Raw genomic sequence first — 24,899 nt, 5'->3', positions numbered from 1 at the left:
ACCTCCCCCTTCCTCAATATTCCCCCCCTTGCGATTTTGTTGAAGGGAAAATAAAGGTTACAGAGTGAATAGTTTTAATTAATTTGTACAAAGAAGTTAAGAATATGCATTTTGATTTCAGAATGCCTTTCTTAACTGCCTAAATACTGCATTAATTTAGCTGCAACCCCTGCTAGTGTTAGCCAGTGTTTAATCAATTCATAATATTAGTTTTAAAAATAAATAAATAAAAAGGGTTTGATGGTTTATCAGTCATCTTGTTAGAGCTTTGATATCTCATACAGAAGGCTTAAGGAATCAAAAAGATTTGGGCTTGAGGAATCTAACTTGAGACCTTAAATGGCATGAGAATTGAGAAGTGAGTCTACAGGAGTGTGATCTATGTACCAGAACACTTCATAAATCTAAATGAGGTAGTTATGATGCCAGGAGACGCCTAGGTGCACTCTTCTTACCTTCTCGGTTCTTGAAAAGAAATGTACATTTTCAATGCAGTTTTGTAAATGGGGAGTCACTTATTGGCAGAGAGCGTCAGCTGAACTTCAATCAGTGGTACCCCTGCCCGGGGGCACTCCGTGCTTTCTGAAACAAAATTTCTGCCTGGAGAAAGTTGAGATCAGCGCTGGAGGCAACTTTGGGGTTTAATCATTCGAGAATGGGGGCATTTAGATTAAGTTGTTATGGTGCCTAGAGCGCCCATTTAAGTCCGACCCATTAATTGCTTTTTACTGATTCCTATGATAACCAGTGAGTTGAAGCATATTGTAAATGACCATATAATATATTTAATCAGACATCAATTTAACATTTTTGAATAAGAAGAGGCTCAGTAGTGCATTTAGAAAGTTTAAAGCTTGTTACAAACTACTTTGGTCAGAATGGGGTAATGTCCTTTGGACTATTGGTAAAAATTATGGGATCATGTACCTGCACCTCCACTGGATACACTGCCTGCCACCACATTTCTATGATAAGAGGTCATTGTCTGATATTAAAACCATTCATACCATGTTCCTCCGTGCTAGATAGACATATTCATTAGATGTGGTGATGAATAAAAGAAATACTTCTACAGATAAAAAAAAAAAAACAGGAGTATTAATATGCGAACTCTGGAGACATGAGAAGAAAAGTGAGTTGGGTTATTCATTTTAATTCCTGGTGTATTTGAACCTGAAGACATCAAAGAGAACAGTACTCTCCTAAGTTCCAACCTGGGAAAAGGATTCTGGATTTGCAGTGCTCTTCTGGGCGACCGAAAAAAAATAAATCTATTTTACACTTTAAAGTAGACGTGTGCATAGGGAATAAGTGACATTAACCATTCAACTATTTTCTAAAGCAATCCATTTGAGAGATTTACATTTAGAAATGTAAGAATAAATCATGAACCTAGTGATAGTATATATAGTGCAGTAGATTGTTGAGTATAGAGGGTCATCCGCAACCTAGCTTTGAGTCTCCACTGTAGTGTATTTAAAATCTAGTGTGTTTTAAGCAGGGGGAACACCTAATCAACCCTTTGCAAGTATTGTGGATGCAGATTATGTGTTTTACCTCATATCTGGCAAATATAGTTTACACTCCTTTGCAGCTTAGAAAATATAGGGAAATTGAACCACCTGCTCTCAAAAACTGTCAGATCGATATCTCCTAAATCACAATCCAAACTTTAATTAAGCTGCATAATAAATATGGAGTAGTGAAGGATGTGAATACATGATACAAGACTCCTGCATTCACCTCCAGCTCTCTAGCTGTGTCAGTGACAGGACAGTCTTTAATGTTTATGGAGCCTTGGACAAAGCTTAGCCCATAGACAGCTCAATCTATTGAGGCTGAGTACATGGTGAGGACCATGGCAAATCGTACTTGTAGTATGGTAATGTAACTCCAACTTATCTCAGGCAGGCTGTGATATATATGCTATATGTGTCAGTCAGGCTGTGTGGTATGTGGTTATTTGTTTTTTGTTTTATTACAGATATCGGTAGTGTGGGTATTTTTTTTATTTATTTGAATTCTGCAGCCATGTTGGAACAAACTCTACTGTTACCTGACAAACTGTTGCTTAACCTAACTTGTCAGCTGGTACAATTTCACAGAGAGCACAGTAAGCAATCACAGCAGTTGGTCAGATAACTATAGAGTGTAACCCAACATAACTGTTCAGCCACAAAAAAAAAAAGAAAAAATACCTCAATCAATACACGTCATTAAAAAATAACCATTGAGTTTGATTAAATGCAATCCATTTTAAAAAATGAGAAGAGAAAAATTGACAGTTGTTCTTTAACCCCTTAAGGACCAAACTTCTGGAATAAAAGGGAATCATGACATGTCACACATGTCATGTGTCCTTAAGGGGTAAAATAGTAAGTCTCTTCTTAGCCTCCATAATTTACGATTTTGTTTAGTTTGTCCAAGGTAATCATTTGTATTCAAGCATTCCACATAGTCCATACCCCCCAGCATCAGTGTTCTCTGAAAAATGACACTGGTAGATGGTTGAACAGGGAAGGGTCAGTAGTCCCGCTCAAAGATCCCTCAGAAAGGTGGTGGGGCAGGAATATTTAGGATAGACCATGCAGCGAGTGCTCTAACAGTGCTCTTGCATGATCCTAATGTGTTAAGTGTAACGCCAGCGTTTCTGATGACTCACTTGTGCTATATTCTATGGAGACAGTTCACTGGTGTCCCCAAAAGCAAGACCAGGAAACAAAGTCAGAATGGTGAGAGAGAACCCTGAAAAAGGGACTGTCGTGTCAAAATTGGGACTGTTGTGAGGCTTGACAGTAGCTCACAGTGACTAAAGTAACTAAAATGTGCATAAAACTAGACATTCTATGAAGTAGAACGTTACTTGTATGACAACAATAACTGTCAAAAATGTATGTCCTGCATCAGATCTGAGTGTCAATAACTGCATTTTTATCATTGTGACCTGGAACATACAGATTTTATCAATGTTACATCCACACGGTACCCAAAGTATGGAAAGTAGGAGATATGGAATCATCATAGGGTTGCAAAGTCTTTCTAAACTACATTTTGATCAAGCAGTAATGAAATCCTAGGTTTTTATTTTTATTTTTTTTTAATTATATATGGTTTGGTCATTTTTATATGTGATATTTTCATACATATTAATGCATATATAACAATATATATATTTTTTTTAAATACCATAGACTGGATATTCATAAAAAGCTCCTAACAAACATATAACATTTAATTTTTCCATACTGGAGTTGTATTTGGCTTTATTTCTCATGGTAGCTATGTTTGGAATGGAAACTGTACAAAAAAGATGGTTTTGCTAGGATGTATTTAAACTAGAAGGGGGGGGGGGGGGGAGTGTGATAAAACATCAATCCAATTGCCCCCTAAAACAAGGACAGAAGGTGCCTGTAGCAAGTGTGTTAAAAAATGATAAGCTTAGAGTCATGTCTACAAATGCTCGCAGTTTAGGGAATAAGATCCATGAACTTGTGGCAATAATGGCAACTGATAATGTAGATTTAGTCGCTGTTACTGAGTCATGGTATAATGAGAAAAATGAATGGGACATAGCAATACTAGGGTACTCTTTATATAGAAAAGACAGGGAAGGGAAGAAAGGGGGAGGGGTTGCCCTGTATGCGAAGGATAGCATCAAATCTTGTCTAATAAAAGTTAGTGAGACAAAGATAGAGTCCGTTTGGGTTATGTTAGAATTTGGTAATCACACAGTAACTTGTGTAGCTGCGATTTATAGACCCCCAGGAAAAATAGAAGAGTTAGATAATCTACTAGTTGAGGAAATAGCTAAAATGATAATGAAGGGGGAAGTTTTCATCATGGGTGACTTAAATCTTCCTGATGTGAATTGGAAAACCAAAATAGCTACTTGTGCCAGGAGCACACATATTCTAAACTCCCTACTGGGATTGTCTCTAAAACAAGTCATTGAGGAGCCAACTTGTAAAGAGGCCATACTATATTTAGTGTTAACAAATGGAGATTTGGTATCGGATATTACTGTAGGTGAAAGTTTAGGATCCAGTGATCATCAGTCAGTGTGGTTTAATATAAGAACAGTGACTGAGTCACACCACACAAAAACAAAGTTTTAGACTTTAACCCCTTAAGGACAGAGTTTCAGAAGCTTGTCTTTCACTTAATGACAACAGCATTTTTTGCTTTTTGCGTTCAACTGCAATTTGCATTTTACTAATTTATTGCACCGACACATATTATATACCGGTTTTTAAAGGACATAAAGGGCTTTAATTTGATGTAGCATATATATATATATATATATATATATATATGCTTATTTATTATAAAGAAATACAGAAAAATGCAAAAAAAAGAACATTTTGTGTTTTTTTTACAGTTTTTGCAATAATAATGTGTGCATAATTAGTGCAGGTTAAGGAAAGTAATTAAAAATAAATTACTTTAGTTGTTCTGATTTACAGTATATATAATGTGTCTGGGATTTTAAGGTTTTTTTGGTAGTTACAGGTCACAAAGCACAAGTAAAATAAACTTTTTAATGTGGAGCGATTTTAGAATTTGGTATGTTTGTCTTGTAAGCTTAATAGCCATAAAAGAAAACAAAATTGCCATACAAAAGTATATATTTATATAAAGACGACATCACAGGCTATTTACTAAGGTTGTTTTGACACTTTCTACTTGGCCATTTCACCGCCAACCTTGTTTTTGACACACAAACTTATAACAAAGAACTTCTCATGTGTATTTTGTAAAGTTGGTGTGTGCTATTCCTGTACAAAGTTTTATTTTGTGTTCAGCTATATCTGCTGAGTAAAATGACACCCCCATTGTATGTCTTTGGCACTATTTCGTGAAGCTACAGTGCCATATAGGAGACCTGTCCTTTTCAGTATTCACAGTAGAATTTTGAGAGACGGATTTAATAAGCCTATGCTTTCATTCGGGGTATTATAGTAGTTTGACTGTTCCAAAAAACCCCACAAAGGTCTACCATTTGTAAAAGTAGACACTCCAGGGTATCTCATAAGGTGCATATTGTGCCTTAGCATGCCCCCATTTTTCACCAATATATGCCAACGTATGTGGTAAAAAATAATTTTGGGCATTTTTTACATACGGATTGCATTTTTGCTGGGCATTTTGTATATTTCATATGTGCCACTAAGTTCAAAACCCCCAAATTATGCTCAGCTAAGTCTTCTGAGTAAAAAGACACCCCCAATGAATGTCTTTGGCGCTATTTCATGAAGCTACAGTGCCATATAGGAGACCAAGCCATATCAGTTTTTACCGAACTTTGAATTTTGACGCTGGGCCTATGTGCAATTTCCAAGCATCTTCACAGGTTTTAAATTCAAACTACCCCACAAAGGCCTACCATTTTTAAAGAAGACACCCCAGGGTATTTCAAAAGGGTTTATTTTGAACCTTGGCGTGGGATCATTTTTCCGCTAGCTTGTACCAGGTGTAGTGGTAATAAGCGTTTTTTCTGCCTTTTTGACACACAAAGTGAGTTTGCACAGTATATTTTGCAAACCTTATGTGTGCTACCACTGTATAATACTTCATATGTTGCTCAGCTATGTCGGCTGAGTACAGCAATATCCCCGTATGTACCTTTGCCATGTATATTCAGGTTTTTTTTTATATTCAGGTATATTCAGTTTTTTTCTAACTGTGAAGTTTTACGCTGTGTCCATGTTCCAATTTGGAGTAGTTTAGATGGTTGGTTATTGAAACTTCCCCACAAACACATACTATTTATTAAAGAATACACCCTGAGTTAATTCAAAAGGCATATTTTGAAACCTTAGCGTGGGATCATTTTTTCTCTAGTTTGTTCCAGGTGCAGGGGTAATGAGCATTTTTAAATGTATTTTTTTTACTTTTTTAAACTTTCCTAAACTTTCTTTTTTATTACAGATTTAAAATTTTTCTAAGCTTTTTTTTTTTTTTACCATTAACCCCTAACTAGCAGTAAGCAGCACTAACCGTAAATTCCCCATTTTCCCATAACTCCCACCCACCCCAGCTAGCAAAATATATAATTATATAATATTTAAATGAGTTAATTAAATAAATTGAACCGCTGAGGGTTAAAAAATAAATAAAAGTTTATCCTCAGGGGTTAAAAATTTAGATCACAGTATAATACTGTGATCTGTATTTTGATCACTGTAGGCAGTGATCGACTGGCAGGGAAGGGGTTAAGTTTTATTTGGACTGGGTAAAGCGGGGTGTTTTTTTATTTTTTACTTAAACGTTCTAAAAACTGGTTTTTTTTTAGCTCATTTTAAAACCCCTAGTTAGCCTAACACCAAATCCCCCAATTCCCCACTAACTGTCACCCACTCCAGCTAGCTAAATATATAATTTTAAAATACTTAAATTAATTAATAAAATAAATTTAACCCCTGAGGGTTAAAAAAAATTAACCTTTAGGGGTTAAAAAAAAAGAAATCAGATAATAGTAAAATGTAATCCCTGCCAATTGATCACTGTAGTCAGTGATCAATTGGCAGGGAAGGAGTTAATTTTTTATTAAAATGGGTAAAGGGGGGTGGAATTTGATTCTAACTTTATTTAGTTTTTTACACAGGGGGCAGGATCAGAACTGATCCGTCTCCCTGCACTTCACAGTGAACCAGGAAGTGCAGGGAGGCGGAAGGTAAGTATACTGAGCACATGTGCTCGCTCTGACAGCCTGTCAGAGCGAGCACCGGTGCTGGGGCAGCCGATCGGGTGCTCCTGGTCTGCCTCTAATACAGAGGCAGACCGGAGCACCATTAACCCCACGATCGCCATCGATCTGGGGCTAATTTTACCGCGTGACAGACGAGGTCCGTCACTCGTCGTTAAGGGTCTCCCCTCTGTGACGGTCCTCATCTGTCACTCGTCATTAAGGGGTTAAAAAAATATTTTTCTAAATTTAGAATATTTGTAATGGAGTCATTATCAGACTGGAGCAATTTAAATGGAATCCAAGAGACGTGGGATTATTTAAAAGTTGCACTGCTGAAGGCAACAGAAAATTGCATTAGGCTTGTCAGTAAAAGCAAAAAAATTCAAGAAACTACTGTGGTACTCTGCAGATGTGGCCAAAATAGTAAAAAACTAAAAGTTAGCATTTAGTAATTATAAAAAAAGAGTGAGGAAGACAGAATGATCCATAGGATTAGGCAGAAAGAGGCTAAGCAAGTTACAAGAGCTTCCAAGTCACACACACAAGAGAAAATAGCACAGTCAGTAAAAGAAGGGGACAAAACATTTTTTAGATACATAAATGAGAACAGGAAAGTCAAACAAGGATTAGTTAGATTAAAAAAAAGAAGGGATGTATGTAGAAGAGGATAAAGGTCTTGCTGACTGCCTCAGTTAATATTTTTGTTCAGTATTTACACATGAAAATGAAGGAAATGGGCCTCAGTTAGGAAAAAGGACAAATTAGTCATTTGTTACATGTGAGTTTACAGAGGAAGCGGTTCTATTTCAACTGTCAAAAGTAAAGATAAATAAGTCAATGGGACCTGATGGAATACGCCCAAAGTTATTAAAAAAGCTTAGTGGTGTACTAGCAGAACCATTAACAAATTTATTTAACCAATCATTGCTAACAGGAGTCGTCCCAGAAGATTGGAAGTTAGCGAATGTTGTGCCCATTCACAAGAAAGGTAGTAGGTAGGAGTCAGGCAACTATAGGCCAATAAGCCTTACTTTAGTTGTGGGGAAAGTAATGGAAACAATGTTAAAGGATAGGATTGTTGAACATCTAAAAACACATGGATTTCAAGATCAGAGACAACATGAGTTTACCTCAGGGAGATCATGCCAAACTATTCTTATTGATGTTTTTGATTGTGTAACAATAATAGATCTCGGTGGTGCAGTAGACATTTCTTACATTTCTTTTCAGTAAGGCTTTTGACACTGTTGCACATAGAAGGCTTATCAATGAACTGCAATCTTTAAGTTTGGATTCCAATATTGTTGAATGGGTAAGGCAGTGGCTGAGTGACAGGCAATAGAGGGTTGTAGTCAATTGAGTTTATTCGAGGCATGGGCTTGTCACCAGTTGGGTACCTCAGAGATCTGTACTTGGACCCATTCTCTTTAATATTTTTATTAGTGAAATTGCAAAAGGTCTTGATGGTAACGTATGTCTTTTTGCTGATGATACTAAGATATGTAACAGGGTTGATGTTCCAGGAGGGATAAGCCAAATGGCAAATGAACCATCTTCATCGCCTACATTTTCATCCTACACTTTCTCTTCTTTCATCATTTGTCCTTGCTCAGTAGAGGTAATGCTTATGGCACAAAATGGATGAGCAAGTAATATGTTGAATCTTTAATTGGGTTACCATGAACAATACTCATGCCATCACTTGGTTTTCTTTTGAAAGGTAGAAACAGCACTCCTCTGGAGTGCAATTTGTTCCAAGCGGCCAAATGCTAGTTGTCATGAATTGTTAATAACAGCAAAACAGGTGGGTGATTCTCTGAAATGTTTACTTTTACATGATAATGGTCTAAAGATGATGCCAAGCTTTGCAAAATACTTACAGTAGCAAGTGTTGCTGCAAGGAAAAAAAGGGCTAAGAGATATTCCTGTCCTACAGTCATGGGGGAAAAAAAGTACACCTCTTTGAATTCTACAGTTTACATATCAGAACATAGTAACAATCATCTGATCAATAGCAGGTGTTACAATTGGGTAAATACAACAGCACATGACCTATTACACTGTCATGATTTATTTAAAAACAAAATCCAAAATAAACCCAAAATAGTGAAGCCATGTGCGAAAAACTAAGTACACTCTTACTGCTTCCTTAGGAGTTAAGAGGCTAAGTAGTAGACAGGTTCTGCTAATAAAATGGTCTTCATTTATTGATCAATACCAAGTTTGACCACCTTTATAACAGCAGAAGTTTTAGCAGTTTGCTGGTCTGGAACATTCAGGTGTGTTAACACAATGCCAAAGTGGGAAGACATCAGCAATGACCTTATATAAGGAATATTTGCTGCCCATCAAACTGGGAAGGGTTATAGGGCCATTTTCAAGTAATCTAAAGTCCATCATTTGGAAAGACGAGACTAATGTGGAGATGTTTGGCCATAATGCACAGCACCATGTTTGTGCTGATATTCTGTGTTTGGTTTTTGCCAAAACCCTCATACCAACTGTCAAGCACGGTGGTGAAGGGGTGATGAATTGGGCTTGTTTTGTAGCCACAGGATTTGGGAACCTTACAGTTATTGTGCTGACCATGAACTCACATTTATACCAAAATATTCTAGAGTCAAATGTGAGGCCATCTGTCCAGGGCTGGCCTTTGGCCGTTAGGCACCCTTAGACCTGCTAAGGAACACATGATTGTTAATTTACCCTGATATTTAAAACCATATAATTCAAATAGTGTGTACATCCTTTTTAACATGACTGTATATGTTGTAATAGTAAATACTATTTATAGTCCCACACCCCTATTTCTCACTGAGCCATTAAAAAATATATAATTCTCACGTCCTCGACAGGCACATCTGAGCACTAGGTGCAATCATGTAAATTGCACAACTAAGAATTGCCTTATTGATTCATTAAGGTCTTAATAGTAGGGATACCACATCCACCATGTTTTCTAGACACATATGATTTATACAAATTGATGGGCATCATACAGAAAGTGCTGACAGTATGTAGAAGTCAAATGCTACAGGTAGTAAATCAGGTGATAAATCAATCATAGATCCTGCAGCATTTACATGATCAATAATACAGAATAACATTTTTTTTTTAATTCTTTATTTTTCTTGTGCATACGTTTACAGACAAGCTTGTAGCGCCATGACAGCAAATGCAAGCTATTCAGCGGCATACAATATCATGGCAGAGTAATCAGCACATTTAATTTTTATGAGAGATGACACGCTTGGAGTACTTGAGTGGAATTTATGTAGAGTAGTTAGACTATACATGTATGGCTATGTGGTCGTTACGCAGTTAATGAGTTTACTGGCTGTGCAAGTTAACATCAGGTACAGATTTTGAGCTGTGAGTGAGCCTATGGTAATTAAGATTATCTTGTAGAGATAGTGGAGGGGAGTCTCTGAGCGGTGGAGCCCTAGCAAGATTGTGTCATGCTGAGTGGGAGGTTGCATGGTGAGTAGCCTAGCATGCTAATAAGACAGGCAGTTTATTTGTCAGGATAGCGTCCTCAGGCTGTCTAGTATTGTCTGGGATGCTCTTTAGCTAGAGAGTCCTGTGTAGGGATGGATTTTCTGGACTGCCGGGAGTCACACTAGTCCCTCTGATCTTTCTTCCAGCCTGTCCTTCGGTGTCCCTGCGGTGGTTGTTGTTTGCACCGGCGTCCGCCAACTGCTGTAAGCTTACAGGCGTCTATGTGAGGTCCAGCGGACACTGTGTTGGCATGTTGCACCGCAAGGGAGTCTCTGGAGACCTGAGGTCTGTTTGAGGGTGGCATCACGGATCTGTGGCGGTAATACAGCATGGGCCGGCTAGTCCTAGCAATTATTTCAGGGGTTCCCAGTGTGTCAACAGCAGGGCTTCTCTTTTCAGGGTTGTGAGTCTCCACGTGTTTCGGCGGGCTCGGTGTCTGTGCAAGTTTGTGGTTCTCGCATTGGTGGACTCACCACTGGGCCTGCTACACGTTTCGGTGAGTAGTGCTGCATCTCTCCCCTGGGCGGGAGCTGTTGCTGTCTTGCTTTGCGCCGTCGCCATCTTTGCAGGTATGCCCCGGGAGCCCTCTGCCTTTTGTTCTCCACATTTCTCGAGCCCTCCGTTATTGGGACCGGGATGACCCCCCCCGATCCAAAGGGAGGGGGAAACGGGACCGGCAGGCATTACATCAGGTCGGCTTGCGGTGTCCGGGAAGGGAGACAGGGCAGCGGCCGTCCACCTTGCTCCCTCCCGAGTAGGCCGCAGTCCCCGAAGTTTTGTGCGTTCCACTTGGGACCCGAAACTCCCGATCTCGGGGTCTGCCACTTTGTCCGCAACCGTGGGTACATTCTGTGGGTACCATGCGAGTGTTAGAGCTGCAGTATTTGCCTAAGAGACCAGATTCCTCCGGAGCCTCTCCTGCATGCGACCAGTCAGAATGGTGGTCCGGCCCCGCCCCCTCCAGAGTAACATTTTCATGTGCTGCCACTCAACATGATATAATGATGTGTCCTAGAAAACATGGTGGATGTGGCAATCCTACCTAATAGTTATTATTTATCACAATTGTTAGGTGCCTAATGGATGACACTGAATGTACAGGGTATGCAGATGATGAAAAATGTATTAGAAAAAATATTACAGAAATTCTCAGCTTTTGGCATGTGGTACAATAAATGTTGGTTGAGGTTTAGGTACAAAATACAGATTAGGTAACAGCACACACAAAATAAAATATAGTTTAATCTCCCATGTTAAAATGAGTGTAGAACCCACCGATATTGGGGTACTGAGACATAGCATTGGCCTTAACACAATATAGTCATATGTAACTGAATCCCCACATTTGTTTGCTAAGAATTGACCTAATACTGTATTCTGCCATGCCAGAACAGAAGTTTGTTCTATTCTAGTATTGGAGTTTCTGAGACACTCTGCCAGAATTTCTCCTGTTTTTTCCCTAATAGTTTACTTCAAAACATATTGCTGGTGTGGATCCTTTGTGCCTATAATCACTGGATCTCCACTGAGGGTTCTGCTTTAAAAAAAATACAGGTGGGCAATTAACATCATTTTGCAGAGCCATAAAGCTTTATGACCACTTCTGCATAGGCTGGCTGGTAAAGCCCAAGAAAAAGAAGCAGGACTTTCTTTCTTGAAAAAAGAAAATGTCCATGGCATGTATTTGTCTTAAATACTCCTTGTTTTGCCACTCTCTGTGACTAAGGATATTAGGGTAGATTCTTATACCCTTCTCTCCCTTAGATCTTTTCATGCGTTCCTCTCTGTGTCAGGTCATCAAGAAAGGAAGCATTTGGGGGTCAGAGCTAATAAGTTGGTGATTAATTATATCAGCTGCTTAAACAATATCTGTCAATTCGAGTTTACGATCTTGGTTTGCAACCCTGGAAAGGTAGGCTAACAATATATCGTGGTGAATTAGAACTGCATCTACCAACCAACTGTAGTCAAGCACTCCTTGTCTTCAAACTGAGCATTCTGCTCTGGACATCCTTAAAGTTGGGAAATAACTTAAACTTGGCTTAGTCCTATGATAAATATGCTATAAATATACAGTTATATGCACTTGTGAGGGGGTAAAAGGCATAAGTTCTACATTCACGATCATGAATCTGGATGCTAGGCCTGTTATCTGAATCAATACTACGTCTGCTTTTATCACCTTGTTCAAATAATCTATGATGTAGAAATAGAGACAGCAACATACGGGTTAAACCTCTCTTTCCAAATGATGCATGGTACATATAATGATTCCTTGTGTAAATACTATAAGTAATCATTTTCCATTAAATGACCCTGCTCTCTCCTGGATGTTCCCTTTTGTGCTTTTTGAGGGAGGGGATTGGTCCCTTAACCCTCCTCATGGAAAATCCTACAGGGAGTGGTGCTCTGTCTTCCAGCTGGCATTAAAAGGTCATTGCCAGTCTGCACGTTCATTATGATCTATTCACACGTATTGCAGTTACCAGAACATCTCTCTGCTTTGGTCCAGAATCAGTAACTAATGAAGATTGATGAATGCTAAAGACATGGCCCTTCTTCAATGTAAGTGAAGGAATACACAGATTTCATTCATTTAGAATGATACCATTCTTTGATAACTAGCATGTATAGAAATGATTTAATACTGCATTTTCACTCTGGCAAACTGCCTCATTCGTATCATTTTACTGGTAGAGCATTTTCAGCTGTTGTAGTTCAGGGATAAAATGGCAACCCTTAGCATGCCAAGTGTTATGGACTACGATTCCCATCATGTATTATCAGCCAATTTTGTTTGTTTGTTTTTAACTCATTTGTAACTCATTCGAATCTAGACGCTTGCAAAAATGGTTAATTCTGTTAAAATGGCTGAATTTCTTTCATACATCATTTTGGTTTTGTAATTTTGTTTTTTTTTTAAATGTATTGATACATGGGTATAGCTTTGTAATACTTTCTGGAAAATCTAAAGCTGTTTGCATAACAGAACTAAGAGCAGTACAAAATATAAAAATGTTAATAAACAAGATACTCTTAGAAATACTACCAAACCTTAAACAGTTAATAATTCTTTTTTTTTTTTTTCTTTAAACAGTTAATAATTCATTTATTAATCATCATGTAGACCATTGTATAGCATGTACAATCAGGAGATATTTTATACAAAAACACAGAATACTATTAGTATAATAATGTATACATTTCAACGTGGCAGCAGAATGAGTGATATCACAATAAAACATAAGATGCTTTAACTATATGCATATTAAACAAATACAATTAAAAATGAAGATGTTTTATGTGATCAGCAAAAACACACTTCTTCAACAGTGAAGAGATTTCCAGTGTGCTTTAATTAAAGAAGTGTAGCATATAGCTGCTAGTTAATGTGTAATAATATGCAATTATATTATTATATTATTATCCCAAGAGCTTGTTTGTATGTGAGGCAAAGTTTAACCTTTTCAGTGGTGTGCATCATAAATCAAATTTTTTTTTCTGGCCTAATTTTGAGAATTGTATGAGGCACAAGCTAGTTTATCACTATTATATAGGTTTTTATTTAATTTAATTAAAATGTTCTGATTGAAAAAATAAATACATATATAATTGGATGGATATATATATAACATTTTCTCACCCCTACTGGGTGATTTTATATATATATATAAATGTATTTTTCTTTACTCATTCTGTAGTCCTCTACCAGAGGCCTGGGATTCTAAGGGTTCTGCACAGTATCTTAGTTGTTCCTAGAACTGCACTACCTTTAACAGCAATCTCAGATGTCCCACCTGGAATCTGTTAAAGCCACTCCCCCAACTTGGGGGTCACAGCTCTGAGTGCTCCTATCTGGGACTACTAGTGCTTTTACTTAACACATCATTTCTTGCTCTTTTTTCAGTCCTTGGTGTTTGTCCATCTTCTCATGTTCCTTCTTTCTGATGTTTTACTCACTGGGTATTGTCACATCCACCACTACTGCAGTCTTCCGTTCCTTGTCTACCATCATGATGTCAGGATGGTTGGCCAGTATTTGTTTATCCGTCTGGATTTGAAAGTCCCAAGTCTGGATTTGGAAGTCCCTTTCATTCTCAACTACCCAGTGGCAGAACTGGCTGCACCGTGGTCAGGGGCGTATTAGCCGCGAGGCAAACAAGGCATTTGCCTTGGGCGGCATTTTCCAGGGGGCGGCAAAAAACGCCGCCCCCAAATGCCCAGGGCAAATGCCTTGTTAGCCTTGCGGCTAACTGGGCTGCTGGGCTGGTTGCTGGGCGGGCGGCTGGCGAGGGAGCTCTTCCTCTGAGCTGTCTGCTCAGCTCCCTCGCGCGCCGCACAGTGAGGCTGGGAGGCGGAGCCGGAATATGACGTCATCTTCCGGCTCCCAGCCTCACTCTGCGGCGCGCGAGGGAGCTGAGCAGACAGCTCAGAGGAAGAGCTCCCTCGCCAGCCGCCCGCCCAGCAACCAGCCCAGCAGCCCGACCGGCAGCCCCACTAGACCCCAGGGAGGTAAAGAACCCCCCCCCCAGCATTCCCAAAGGTAAGGAGGCTGGGGGGGGTAGATTAAATTAATTATATTATATATATATATATTATTATTATATATATATATATTATATTATTATATATTTATTATTATATGTATATATATATATATATATATATTATATTATATATTATATATATTATATTATTTATATATTATATATATTATATTATTTATATATTATATATATTATATATTATATATATTATATTATTTATATATTATTTATATATTATTTATTATTATTATATATTATATTATTATATATATATTATATTATATATTATATATATTATATTATTTATATATTATTTATTATTATATATATATTATATTATATATTATATATATTATATTATTTATATATTATTTATTATATAATATATTATATATATTATATTATTTATATATTATTTATTATATTATATATATTATATTATTTATATATTATTTATTATTATATTATATATTTTATATTATATTATATATTATTATTATATTATATAATATTATATAATATTATTATATTAGATAATATTATTATTATATATTTATATATTACATTATATTATACATTACATTATATTATATATTATATTATATATTATATTATATATCAGAGTGTGTGTGTCTGACAGAGAGTGTGTGTGTCTGACAGAGAGTGTGTGTGTCTGACAGAGAGTGTGTGTGTCTGCTAGTGAGTGTGTATGTGTCTGCTAGTGAGTGTGTGTGTCTGTTAGCTAGTGTATGCGTATCTGTCAGTGAATTTGTGTGTGTATTTAGAAGACTGGGGGGAGGGGAAGTGTTGGGTGGGGGTGTCGCGCTGGGGAGGGGGCGTCTGAGTTTTGTCCTGCCTAGGGCAGCACAAAACCAGGATACACCACTGACCGTGGTCTGCACACTCAGGCGGCCCATTGGGTAGTCCATGCACTTAGGGCCACCCAATGAGTATTATTGCTGAACAGGGGCCTGGTCGGCATCACGGTCCTGTAATAGAAAGATCGGACACTTACGATAGATCTGCCGGGTTGGGAGGAAGTGACAGTTGATCCACTTTTGGGGCTGTCCCTTCTAATGTGGTTTTGATATACACTATTTATCTACATCTACCTTTATTTAGTGTCTGTTTTATCAACCACTGTATTTTATTTACATTTGTTTTTACTATTTCTCCATTTTGTGAAGCGCCTACACACTACTTTTTATCTTTGATGCATTTCCATATAATTAATGTTTCAGTCCAACTACATTGACATATTAAGGAAAGTTTCGTAATTGGATTGAAATTGTGAATGTATGTTATTGCACAGCAGTAAAAAAAAAATATGTTATCTTGCTTATTTTGAAGTATCAAGAGTGTGCTCTTCACTTTGGCTGACAACTGGATGATCTCAGGCCACGCCAATTTAATTCCCATAGGAAAGCATTCTCTTTCCCCACAGCTCCTCTGTGTCTCTACTTCTCCTTTCCCAGCCCCTCTATCTTTCTCCCCAGACCACCTCCGTGTCTCTCTATTCTCCCCAGCCTCTGTGTGTCTTTTTTTTACTCCCCTGCCCCTCCATGTGTCTCAATCCACCCACTCCAGCCTTACATGTGTATCATTACCCCTACCACCCCTCCATGCTTCTAAATCCATCCCCCCCAGACATCCATGTGTCTCATTACCCCTCAGACTTCCATGTGCCTTAATATCTCCCTCAGTCCCTCCATAGCTCCCTATACCCCTTTCCCAGCCCTTCATGTGACCCTATACCACCTCCCAGCCCTTCATGTGTTCCTATACCCCCTCCCAGCCCTTCATGTGTCCCTATAGCCCCCCAGGCCCCCATGTGTCCCATTAGTTCTCCACCAGCTCCCATATGTCCCATTAGTCCCCCCCATGTGTCCCACCATGTGTCCCATTAGTTCCCCCCAAGTCCCCATGTGTCCCATTAGTTCCCCCCCCAAGCCTTCATGTGTCCCATTAGTCCCCCCCAGGTGTCCCATTAGTTCACTCCAGCTATCCATGTACCTTGCTGTAGCGTGGCTGAGCAGACAGACCGCGGTGGAGGAGCTCTTGCTCGCTTTACCCGGTCTGACAGGAAGCAGTTCTGTGCTCTCTGTGAGCACTTCCTGTCAGAGTGGATAGGAGAACAAAAGCTCCTCTACCTGTGGTGTGCCTGCTCGGCCATGCTACTCTGATATTGCGCCATGCGGCCCACGGGCCGGTGCACACTAGGTGGCAACGCACTGGCCCGATAGTGCGGCCCACCGAGAAATTTCACGGTATCCTGGTGGGCCAGTCTGGCCTTGGCTACTACCCTTTGTGGTATCTCCCATCTGGACTTAGGCAGGTCCAGCCCATATTCTGTACAGATGGTTCGGCACACAATCCCAGCAACTTGGTTGTGCCTCTTCGTGCATGCTGTTCCTGCTAACATCTTGCAACCTGCCACTATGTGCAAAATAAATGTATATGTATTTTGGATGGAGAAATGCTAACTGCCTCTAAAATAATCTACTGAAAGCACAAGACAGAACCTGAATCATTGCAATCTTTATTATGTATCATGGCAGTATGGATATGTACAATGTGATTATTGAGCAAATATGGCATAACCTCTGCATGCTCTAATTTAACCCAAGATCTGATAGTGGACAGAACATCTATGAAAGGTTATTACAACAACTATTTTGTTTGCAGCAGATATTGCAATGAATATTTCATGGTTGTTCAGTAAAGTGTTAATTTTAACAGAATTTCAAGTTTTAGGGCAAAGTAGTATAAGTGGAAGAATAGCTGACCTATAGGGTTATTCAGTAAAGTGAGAATTCAAGGTGAATTCAAAGTGGGAGAATTTATCCAGTTCGGATATTGTGGCCTTAAATTTGACGTTCAGTCAGCAATGCTTCCACTTTGTCTATTTTAGCCTTAACTTTGAAATTTACTTTGATCTCTCACTTCAATGAATAACCCTGTGTGTGTGTGCCACTTCCTAATTTCTGTCAAGCCAATTTAAATCTGTTGCTGCTCAGACAATGCAGAAATGTTACTTCCGCTGTAATCATCCAAGGACATGTAAGTAAAGGCTATGGGAATTGGGCAATATCACTCACTTGGTTTTCATCCTGTAATAGCTGTCGAAGACAGATTGATTATAGGTTAATTTAAGCCCTAGGGGAGGTTTTTATTTCTAATTTACCAGAGGTATTCTCCCACATTATAAGAAACAGTACTATACCTCTAAGTCGCTTTGCTCTTTTCTTCTACTCTGTAACAAAGCCCACATTTTGGGCCGGCGCTGGCATAAGGCTTTTGGGAGCACCAGCCCAGGGGGCACAGGACCCAGCTGACTGGCACAAGGAGAGCACACTGTACAGTGCTCCCCAGCAGCCAGTCAGCCATTGTAGCGCGACTGAGCCGCGGACTTCGGTAGAAGAACTTGTTTAACTCTACCCAGACAGATACGAAGAGCTCTCAGTGAGAGTGCCGAACTGCTTCATGTCAGACTGAGGTAGAGGAGCTTCTGCTTCCTCTACCCAGTCTGCGGCTCAGCCACGTTACACAGGGGAGGTAAGCTGGCACATGGTGGGGAACTGGGGGAATGAGACACATGGGGGTTGCTGGGCAAATATAGACACACAGGGGCCACTGGTGTAATTAGACACATGGGGGTCACTGGGGAAATGAGACATGTGAGAAAGGGGAAATGAGACACATGGTAGGGAGGGAATGAAACACATGGATAAAGGTGCTGGAGGAGGAAATAGAGGAGCTGTGTGGGAAATTAGACATATGGCGGGGCTGTGGGGGAAACAAAGAAACATAAAGAAGATGGGGAAGAAAGTTGCTAGAAAAGAGACATACAACAGGGGCTGTGGATAGAAAGAGACACAGAGATACTAGGGAAGGGGCAAAAGGATAGAAAGCTGCTTGGGGGTGGGAAACATCCATAGGGGCTTGGGGGACACAAAGAGACACAGAGGGGCTGAAGAAGGAGCAAAAGAGACAGAAAGGGGCTTGGGGGAGGGACACCTAGAGGTGCTGGGAGAAACACCCAGAGGGACAAGGGGACACAAAGAGACAGAGATGGGCTGGGGAAGGTGCATAAATGGCAGACAGGGACTTGGGGAAGAGATGCAGAGAGTCTGGGAAGGGAAAAAAGAGACCGACAGGGTCTGGGGGAACACAGAGAGACATAGAACTGCTGGGGGAGAAAGAAACAACGTGCTGTGGGGAAGAGACACTCAGAGGGGCTGGAAAAGGTGAAGGAGACACACAAAGGGCTGAGGGAAGTAAGAAACACACAAAAGGGATGGATGGACATAAGAGATTCACAAAGGGGTGTGTGTAGGAGACACAAAGTGAAAAAATGAGGGATACTAAAGGGGAGTATAAGACAAAAGAGAAAAAAGATCCACTAAAGGGGGTAAGACATTCAAAAGAGAGGATAAGAAAGACAAAAGGAAGTAAGCAATTCAAGAGGGAGAGTAAGGGACACAAAGATGCAATTTTGTGGGGAGAATGAGGAGGGGAGGGGGGCAGAATGTATCTTCTTCTGTGTAGCCAAATATCCTTGCACCACCCCTAACTACATCCTATTTGCTTTTCTCATTAAGTGTGACAGATTTTTAATAATGTTTATCATGTTTATCTAAAATGCCTTGCAAACCTTTTTAGATTCTTGACCACTTTTTTTTCATTTCACTGAAAATCAGTCTATCAGGGTTACTCACTAAAATACATTTAAAGCGGCACTGTCATGCCGAACTTACCTTTCCTCAATCTCTTCCTCTTCTCCCCCTCTCTCGGGATCTGTTATTCTTTTCTTCCTGTCTTCTTTAGTTTTCTTTAAAATCATAAGACAAAGTAGGGACTCTGTCTTATGGAGGATTCCTCCGCTTGATTTCCACTGGTCAGACCAATTTTCCCATGATCCCTAGCTTTCCTCCCAGTTCCCACAATGCTTCCTGTCAGTATTGCCGAACGTCCTGTCACTTAGACAGAACGCCGGCAAAACTGCCGAATTGCATCCTAACAGAATGAGCACTGTTTCTCCATTGGTGTTAGGATGCAATTCGGTACTTTGTTCGGATCGTAATTTCATTCAAATGAATGAAACTCCGATCCTATTCATTGCTGTGGCTGCATCTTGCAGCCGCTTAGTAGATAACTCCCTAATTCCCACGGTATCAGGGAGCTATCTACTAAAAGGCCTGTGGCTGCTCACTGTAAAAAAAAAAAAAAAAAAATATTGCCCCCCACCCCTAAACGACGGGTGGGGGCCGTAAAGTAAAATAAGGGAGGGAGACCTATTGTCTCCCCCCCCCCCCCGGCCCCCACCCCTGAGCGGTGGGTGGGGGCCATAAAGATAATGAGGGGGGGGGACCTACTGTCCTCCCCCCCGGCCCCCACCCCTGGGCGGCGGGTGGGGGCCATAATGGTAATAAAGGGGGGGGGACCTACTGTCCTCCCCCCCGGCCCCCACCCCTGGGCGGCGGGTGGGGGCCATAATAGTAGTAGGGGGGGGGGACCTACTGTCCTCCCCCCCAGCCCCCACCCCTGGCCGGCGGGTGGGGGCCATAATGGTAATAAGAGGGGGGGGGACCTATAAAGCCTTGCCCCGCCCTGCAATTAGCCTAAGAACACTCTGATTGGTGGGTTTAAGCCAATCAGAGTGCTCTTTGTCATTTTACAAGCGTGGGAAAGTTCTTTGGAATTTTCCCACGCTTGTAAAATGACACAGAGCACTGTGATTGGATGGCTTGAAATCCATCCAATCACAGTGCTCTGTGTCATTTTACAAGCGTGGGAAAATTCCAAAGAACTTTCCCACGCTTGTAAAATGACACAGAGCACCGTGATTGGATGGATTTCAAGCCATCCAATCACAGTGCTCTGTGTCATTTTACAAGCGTGGGAAAATTCCAAAGAACTTTCCCACGCTTGTAAAATGACACAGAGCACTGTGATTGGATGGATTTCAAGCCATCCAATCACAGTGCTCTGTGTCATTTTACAAGCGTGGGAAAATTCCAAAGAACTTTCCCACACTTGTAAAATGACAAAGAGCACTCTGATTGGCTTAAACCCACCAATCAGAGTGTTCTTAGGCTAATTGCAGGGCGGGGCAAGGCTTTATAAGCCTTGCCCCGCCCTGCGGAGCTCAGTCTGCGCGGAGCCCTCCATGGGTGAAGATGGATTATTTTTTTGTGCGCTCGGGTTTTTTCTTTTTCGTCAGGTTTTTTTTTTGCGCTCGGGTTTTTTATTTTATTTTTAGTTCGACGGCTATGATGGTTTTTTATTTGGCCTTTTTTGGGGCTGAAAAATGAAGATTTTAGAAAAAAGAAGACGTCGAATGGTAAGTTTAATTTTACTTTACAGGTTAGCAATTTTATTCCCCCCTCACTATTTTTTAGGGTGAGGGGGGTAGGTAGGTGCATTTTTTATTTGGGTGGGGGGTGGGTGACTAGGGGCTTGGGCACCCTAGTCACCTTGATGGGGGGGGAATTTACTTAGTGCCGGGGGGCCGGGGGGGGGCAGTAGGTCTCCCCCCCCCCTTATTACTATGATGGCCCCCACCCGCCGCCCAGGGGTGGGGGCCGGGGGGAGGACAGTAGGTCCCCCCCCCTTATTACTATTATGGCCCCCACCCGCCGCCCAGGGGTGGGGGCCGGGGGGTGGAGGACAGTAGGTCCCCCCCCCTTATTACTATTATGGCCCCCACCCGCCGCCCAGGGGTGGGGGTCGGGGGGGGGAGGACAGTAGGTCCCCCCCCCTATTACTATTATGGCCCCCACCCGCCGCCCAGGGGTGGGGGCCGGGGGGTGGAGGACAGTAGGTCCCCCCCCCCTTATTACTATTATGGCCCCCACCCGCCGCCCAGGGGTGGGGGCCTGAGGGGAGGACAGTAGGTCCCCCCTCATTCCCATTATGGCCCCCACCTGCCGTCCAGGGGTGGGGGCCGGCGGGGGAGGACAGTAGGTCCCCGTCCCCCCCTTATTACCCTTTTTTTTTTTTTACAATCTCCCTTGTGCTATTATGGGGGTCATATTGACCCCCATAGAGTGAGGAGGGGACCTGGGGGGCTTATGAAGTGGTGGGAAGCACTGCTCCCTGCCGCTTCTGTCTTTACATATTGCAAGGAGGGAGCTGCACGCCGGTAGCTCCCTCCTTGTAATAAACCGAACAAACAAACGAACACTGATACACAGTGTTAGTTTGTTCGTCTGATTTTTTCTATTCATTCATTCGTCTGTCTGATGAATGAATGAATAGGTGAAATTCCCGTTCGCATGTCCAGATGTTTCACTGGGCATGTGCGGGAATCTCACAGTCTGTGTAGTGTGGGTAGATGATGTGTCCCACAGGGACTTCACCTACCCACACAAAGATGGCGGCGCCCCGAATATAGATCGGGGCAGAAAATAAAGAATAAAAAATAGGTAATGTGGGGGGCATAGGGGCATTTGGGGGTTTTAGGGGGTCGATTGGATGTAGTTGAGGCGGGGGTTAAAAAAAAAAACGGAATTCGGCATGACAGTGCCGCTTTAAGTTGAATTCAAAGTGAATTTTAAATCTAAGGTCGTAATAGACAAACTGGAACAATTCTTTAAGTCGGCGATACTCTCAATTCAGCCACTCTGACCTATCATTTGGAATTCATTTTCAATCAACTTTCAATTTTCACTTTAGTAAATAACCCTATAAATGTTGAACTTTCTTCTGTATGATAGTTAAAAAATAATAATTAAGTAAAAAATTGCATATGGATATGTAAACTTTGATGGATGGAAAAAAATAAAATAATGTAGGAGATTGCATGAATGGATGAAGATTATATGATGAATTGGTGAATTGGGAGCATTTCCTTTTTTTTTTATTTTTCTGCCCCAATGTGCACCTCCATGGCATTGGGGGAGGAAAAGTCAGCGGGGAGACCAACAATTATTCAAGGTCTTGTCTTGCATATCATTGATTTCTTTGATACTTTAAGATGTCCAGTAAAAGCATTTGATATTAGCGCTTTCTACTTCAGTGTAATCTATGCCACAATTCCAGTATGCTGCACCACAGGATGATCTAGCATCACATCCCAAGATACTTAATCAGGGAGAGGAACCCCAACAAGTAAAACCATCTATTTCGGTAAGATTCCTCAGTCCTGGGAGAAGGATACAGCAAACAATACATTATCCTTACCTTCTCCATTGCTCAAACTCAAGCAGCTAGGGAAAGTACTCTCTTCCAAGTTTGTAGAATTATAGATTTTGCCATATTTAACAATCTAAATGTCACAGATTGTTTTTGTATGCTTGGGACAGGCCCTTTGGTTTGGTGTAATAATCTATGCTAGATTGTGGGCCAGTGGTGTGTGAATGAGTTTTTGAATAACCTTACACCCTTCTATCCAAAAAGGTTTGATCATGGGCCACCCACATACATGAAGTCTGAATACATCTCAATGCTGGTTCCTTCTCCTCACAGAGTTATTTAAATTCTGTAAATATACATGTCGGGCACTGTTGCCTAGAGTCCAAGTTCAGAAAAAGCTGAATCTAATAAGTTAAAGATTCTAAAAAAAAAGTGGGGGTTGATCCTGAAGAAAAGTTATTAGTGGGATGAGGAATTTTAGGATGAAATGTGAAATGCCTAGACCTAGGCATGTCCAAATCAGTTTGGAGTGTCCACATGCTTCCTCTATGGGAATGAACAGGCTCAATTCCTATGTTAGGAAATAACTCAAACATGGTCTATGCCAGATAGACAAAATAGAAGTCATTAATGGCTGACCCCTAAACCCTTTTCCTGCTGTGTACCGGCTTAGGAAGTGCCTCTGTACTGCTCCATAGAAAGATTTTAAAAAGACCAACCACAATTACATTTTTGTGATGGTGCTCCAGGCCATTAATGTACTGTCAAGAGGTTGGTGACCATATGCATGTTGCCTCCCACTTTGAAAATTAAAGTGGAGTAACAGGCAATCTACATAGTTCAATTTCAACCAGCGTAATGAAGTGCTATCTGAAAGAGGTACAATAAACATGGTAACATGACCATTTTATAGTGTTGATTCTTCCCAGCCAAGACAAGCCCTGGGAATCCCATTATTTAAAGGACCACTCTAGTGCCAGGAAAACATACTCGTTTTCCTGGCACTAGAGTACCCTGAGGGTGCCCCCACCCTCAGGGACCCCCTCCCGCCGGGCTCTGGAGAGGGGAAGGGGTTAAACTTACCTCTTTTTCCAGCGCCGGGCGGGGAGCTTTCCTCCTCCTCTCCATCTTGATCGCGACGTCATCGGCTGAATGCGCATGCGCGGCAGGAGCCGCGCTCGCATTCAGCCGGTCGCATAGGAAAGCATTTACAATGCTTTCCTATGGACGCTTGCGTGCTCTCACTGTGATTTTCACAGTGAGAAGCACGCAAGCGCCTCTAGCGGCTGTCAATGAGACAGCCACTAGAGGATTTGGAGGCTGGATTAACCCTCATTATAAACATAGCAGTTTCTCTGAAACTGCTATGTTTATAAAAAAAAGGGTTAATCCTAGAGGTACCTGGCACCCAGACCTGGCACCCAGACCACTTCATTAAGCTGAAGTCGTCTGGGTGCCTAGAGTGGTCCTTTAAGTTTAGATGCCATATAGCTTAGCTGGGGGAGAACATATATCCTGTCTAGTCTATTAAGGTCTGGCATGAGCTAAAACTACAGTATTGAAGTTTGGAATCACACCAGCAAAAAGCAGAGCCCCTCTTCAGTACCCATAACTGCTCTGATGCACATATTTATCATCTCTGATTTTGTTAGGTTAATCTGTAAGTTTGAGATGCCTCTGCAGCAGTGGAACTTTGACATTATGGGTGGAAGTGGTTCCTCTGGTTTGGCAATCACATATATATATAAGGTCATATGCATCAGCAATTACTTTATGATAGCATCCAACATAAGTGTGAATAATTAAGGTGACAACTGGCAATTCTGTCTAATCCTACTTCGAATGGGCAATGGTTCAGACAGGGCTCTATTGATTCTCAGCCATGCTATAGGGTCTGAAAAAAGGTAAATGCAGGAGTGAAATTGTATACCTAAACCCATTGCCTCTAATGTTCCCATCGGGTGTCCCCAGTCTACCCTGTCTCAGTGTATGTCATTTGTTATTGTTCAGTGTATGTTGTCCTGTAGGTA

General features: G+C 40.9%; 1 protein-coding gene across 20 annotated transcripts in view; it reads left to right on the top strand.

Annotated features, from left to right (window-relative positions):
* Window positions 1-24,899, top strand: part of RIMBP2 (RIMS binding protein 2) — a 547,982-nt gene that overhangs the window by 348,222 nt on the left and 174,861 nt on the right. The window contains exon 1 of one of the 20 annotated variants that reach the window (XM_063454359.1): window positions 12,664-12,751. The exons of the other annotated variants lie outside the window; for them this stretch is intronic. Coding sequence (XP_063310429.1) covers window positions 12,725-12,751 — 27 coding nt within the window. The 5' untranslated portion in view covers window positions 12,664-12,724. Of the gene's footprint in view, window positions 1-12,663; window positions 12,752-24,899 lie in introns of those variants that run through there. 20 annotated transcript variants of the gene reach the window in all.

This window comes from Pelobates fuscus, chromosome 5, assembly GCF_036172605.1.
Source record: "Pelobates fuscus isolate aPelFus1 chromosome 5, aPelFus1.pri, whole genome shotgun sequence".
Classification (NCBI taxonomy): Eukaryota; Metazoa; Chordata; class Amphibia; order Anura; family Pelobatidae; genus Pelobates; species Pelobates fuscus.
The sequence above is the reverse complement of the archived record's forward strand: the minus strand, read 5'-3'. Positions and strand labels throughout refer to the sequence as shown.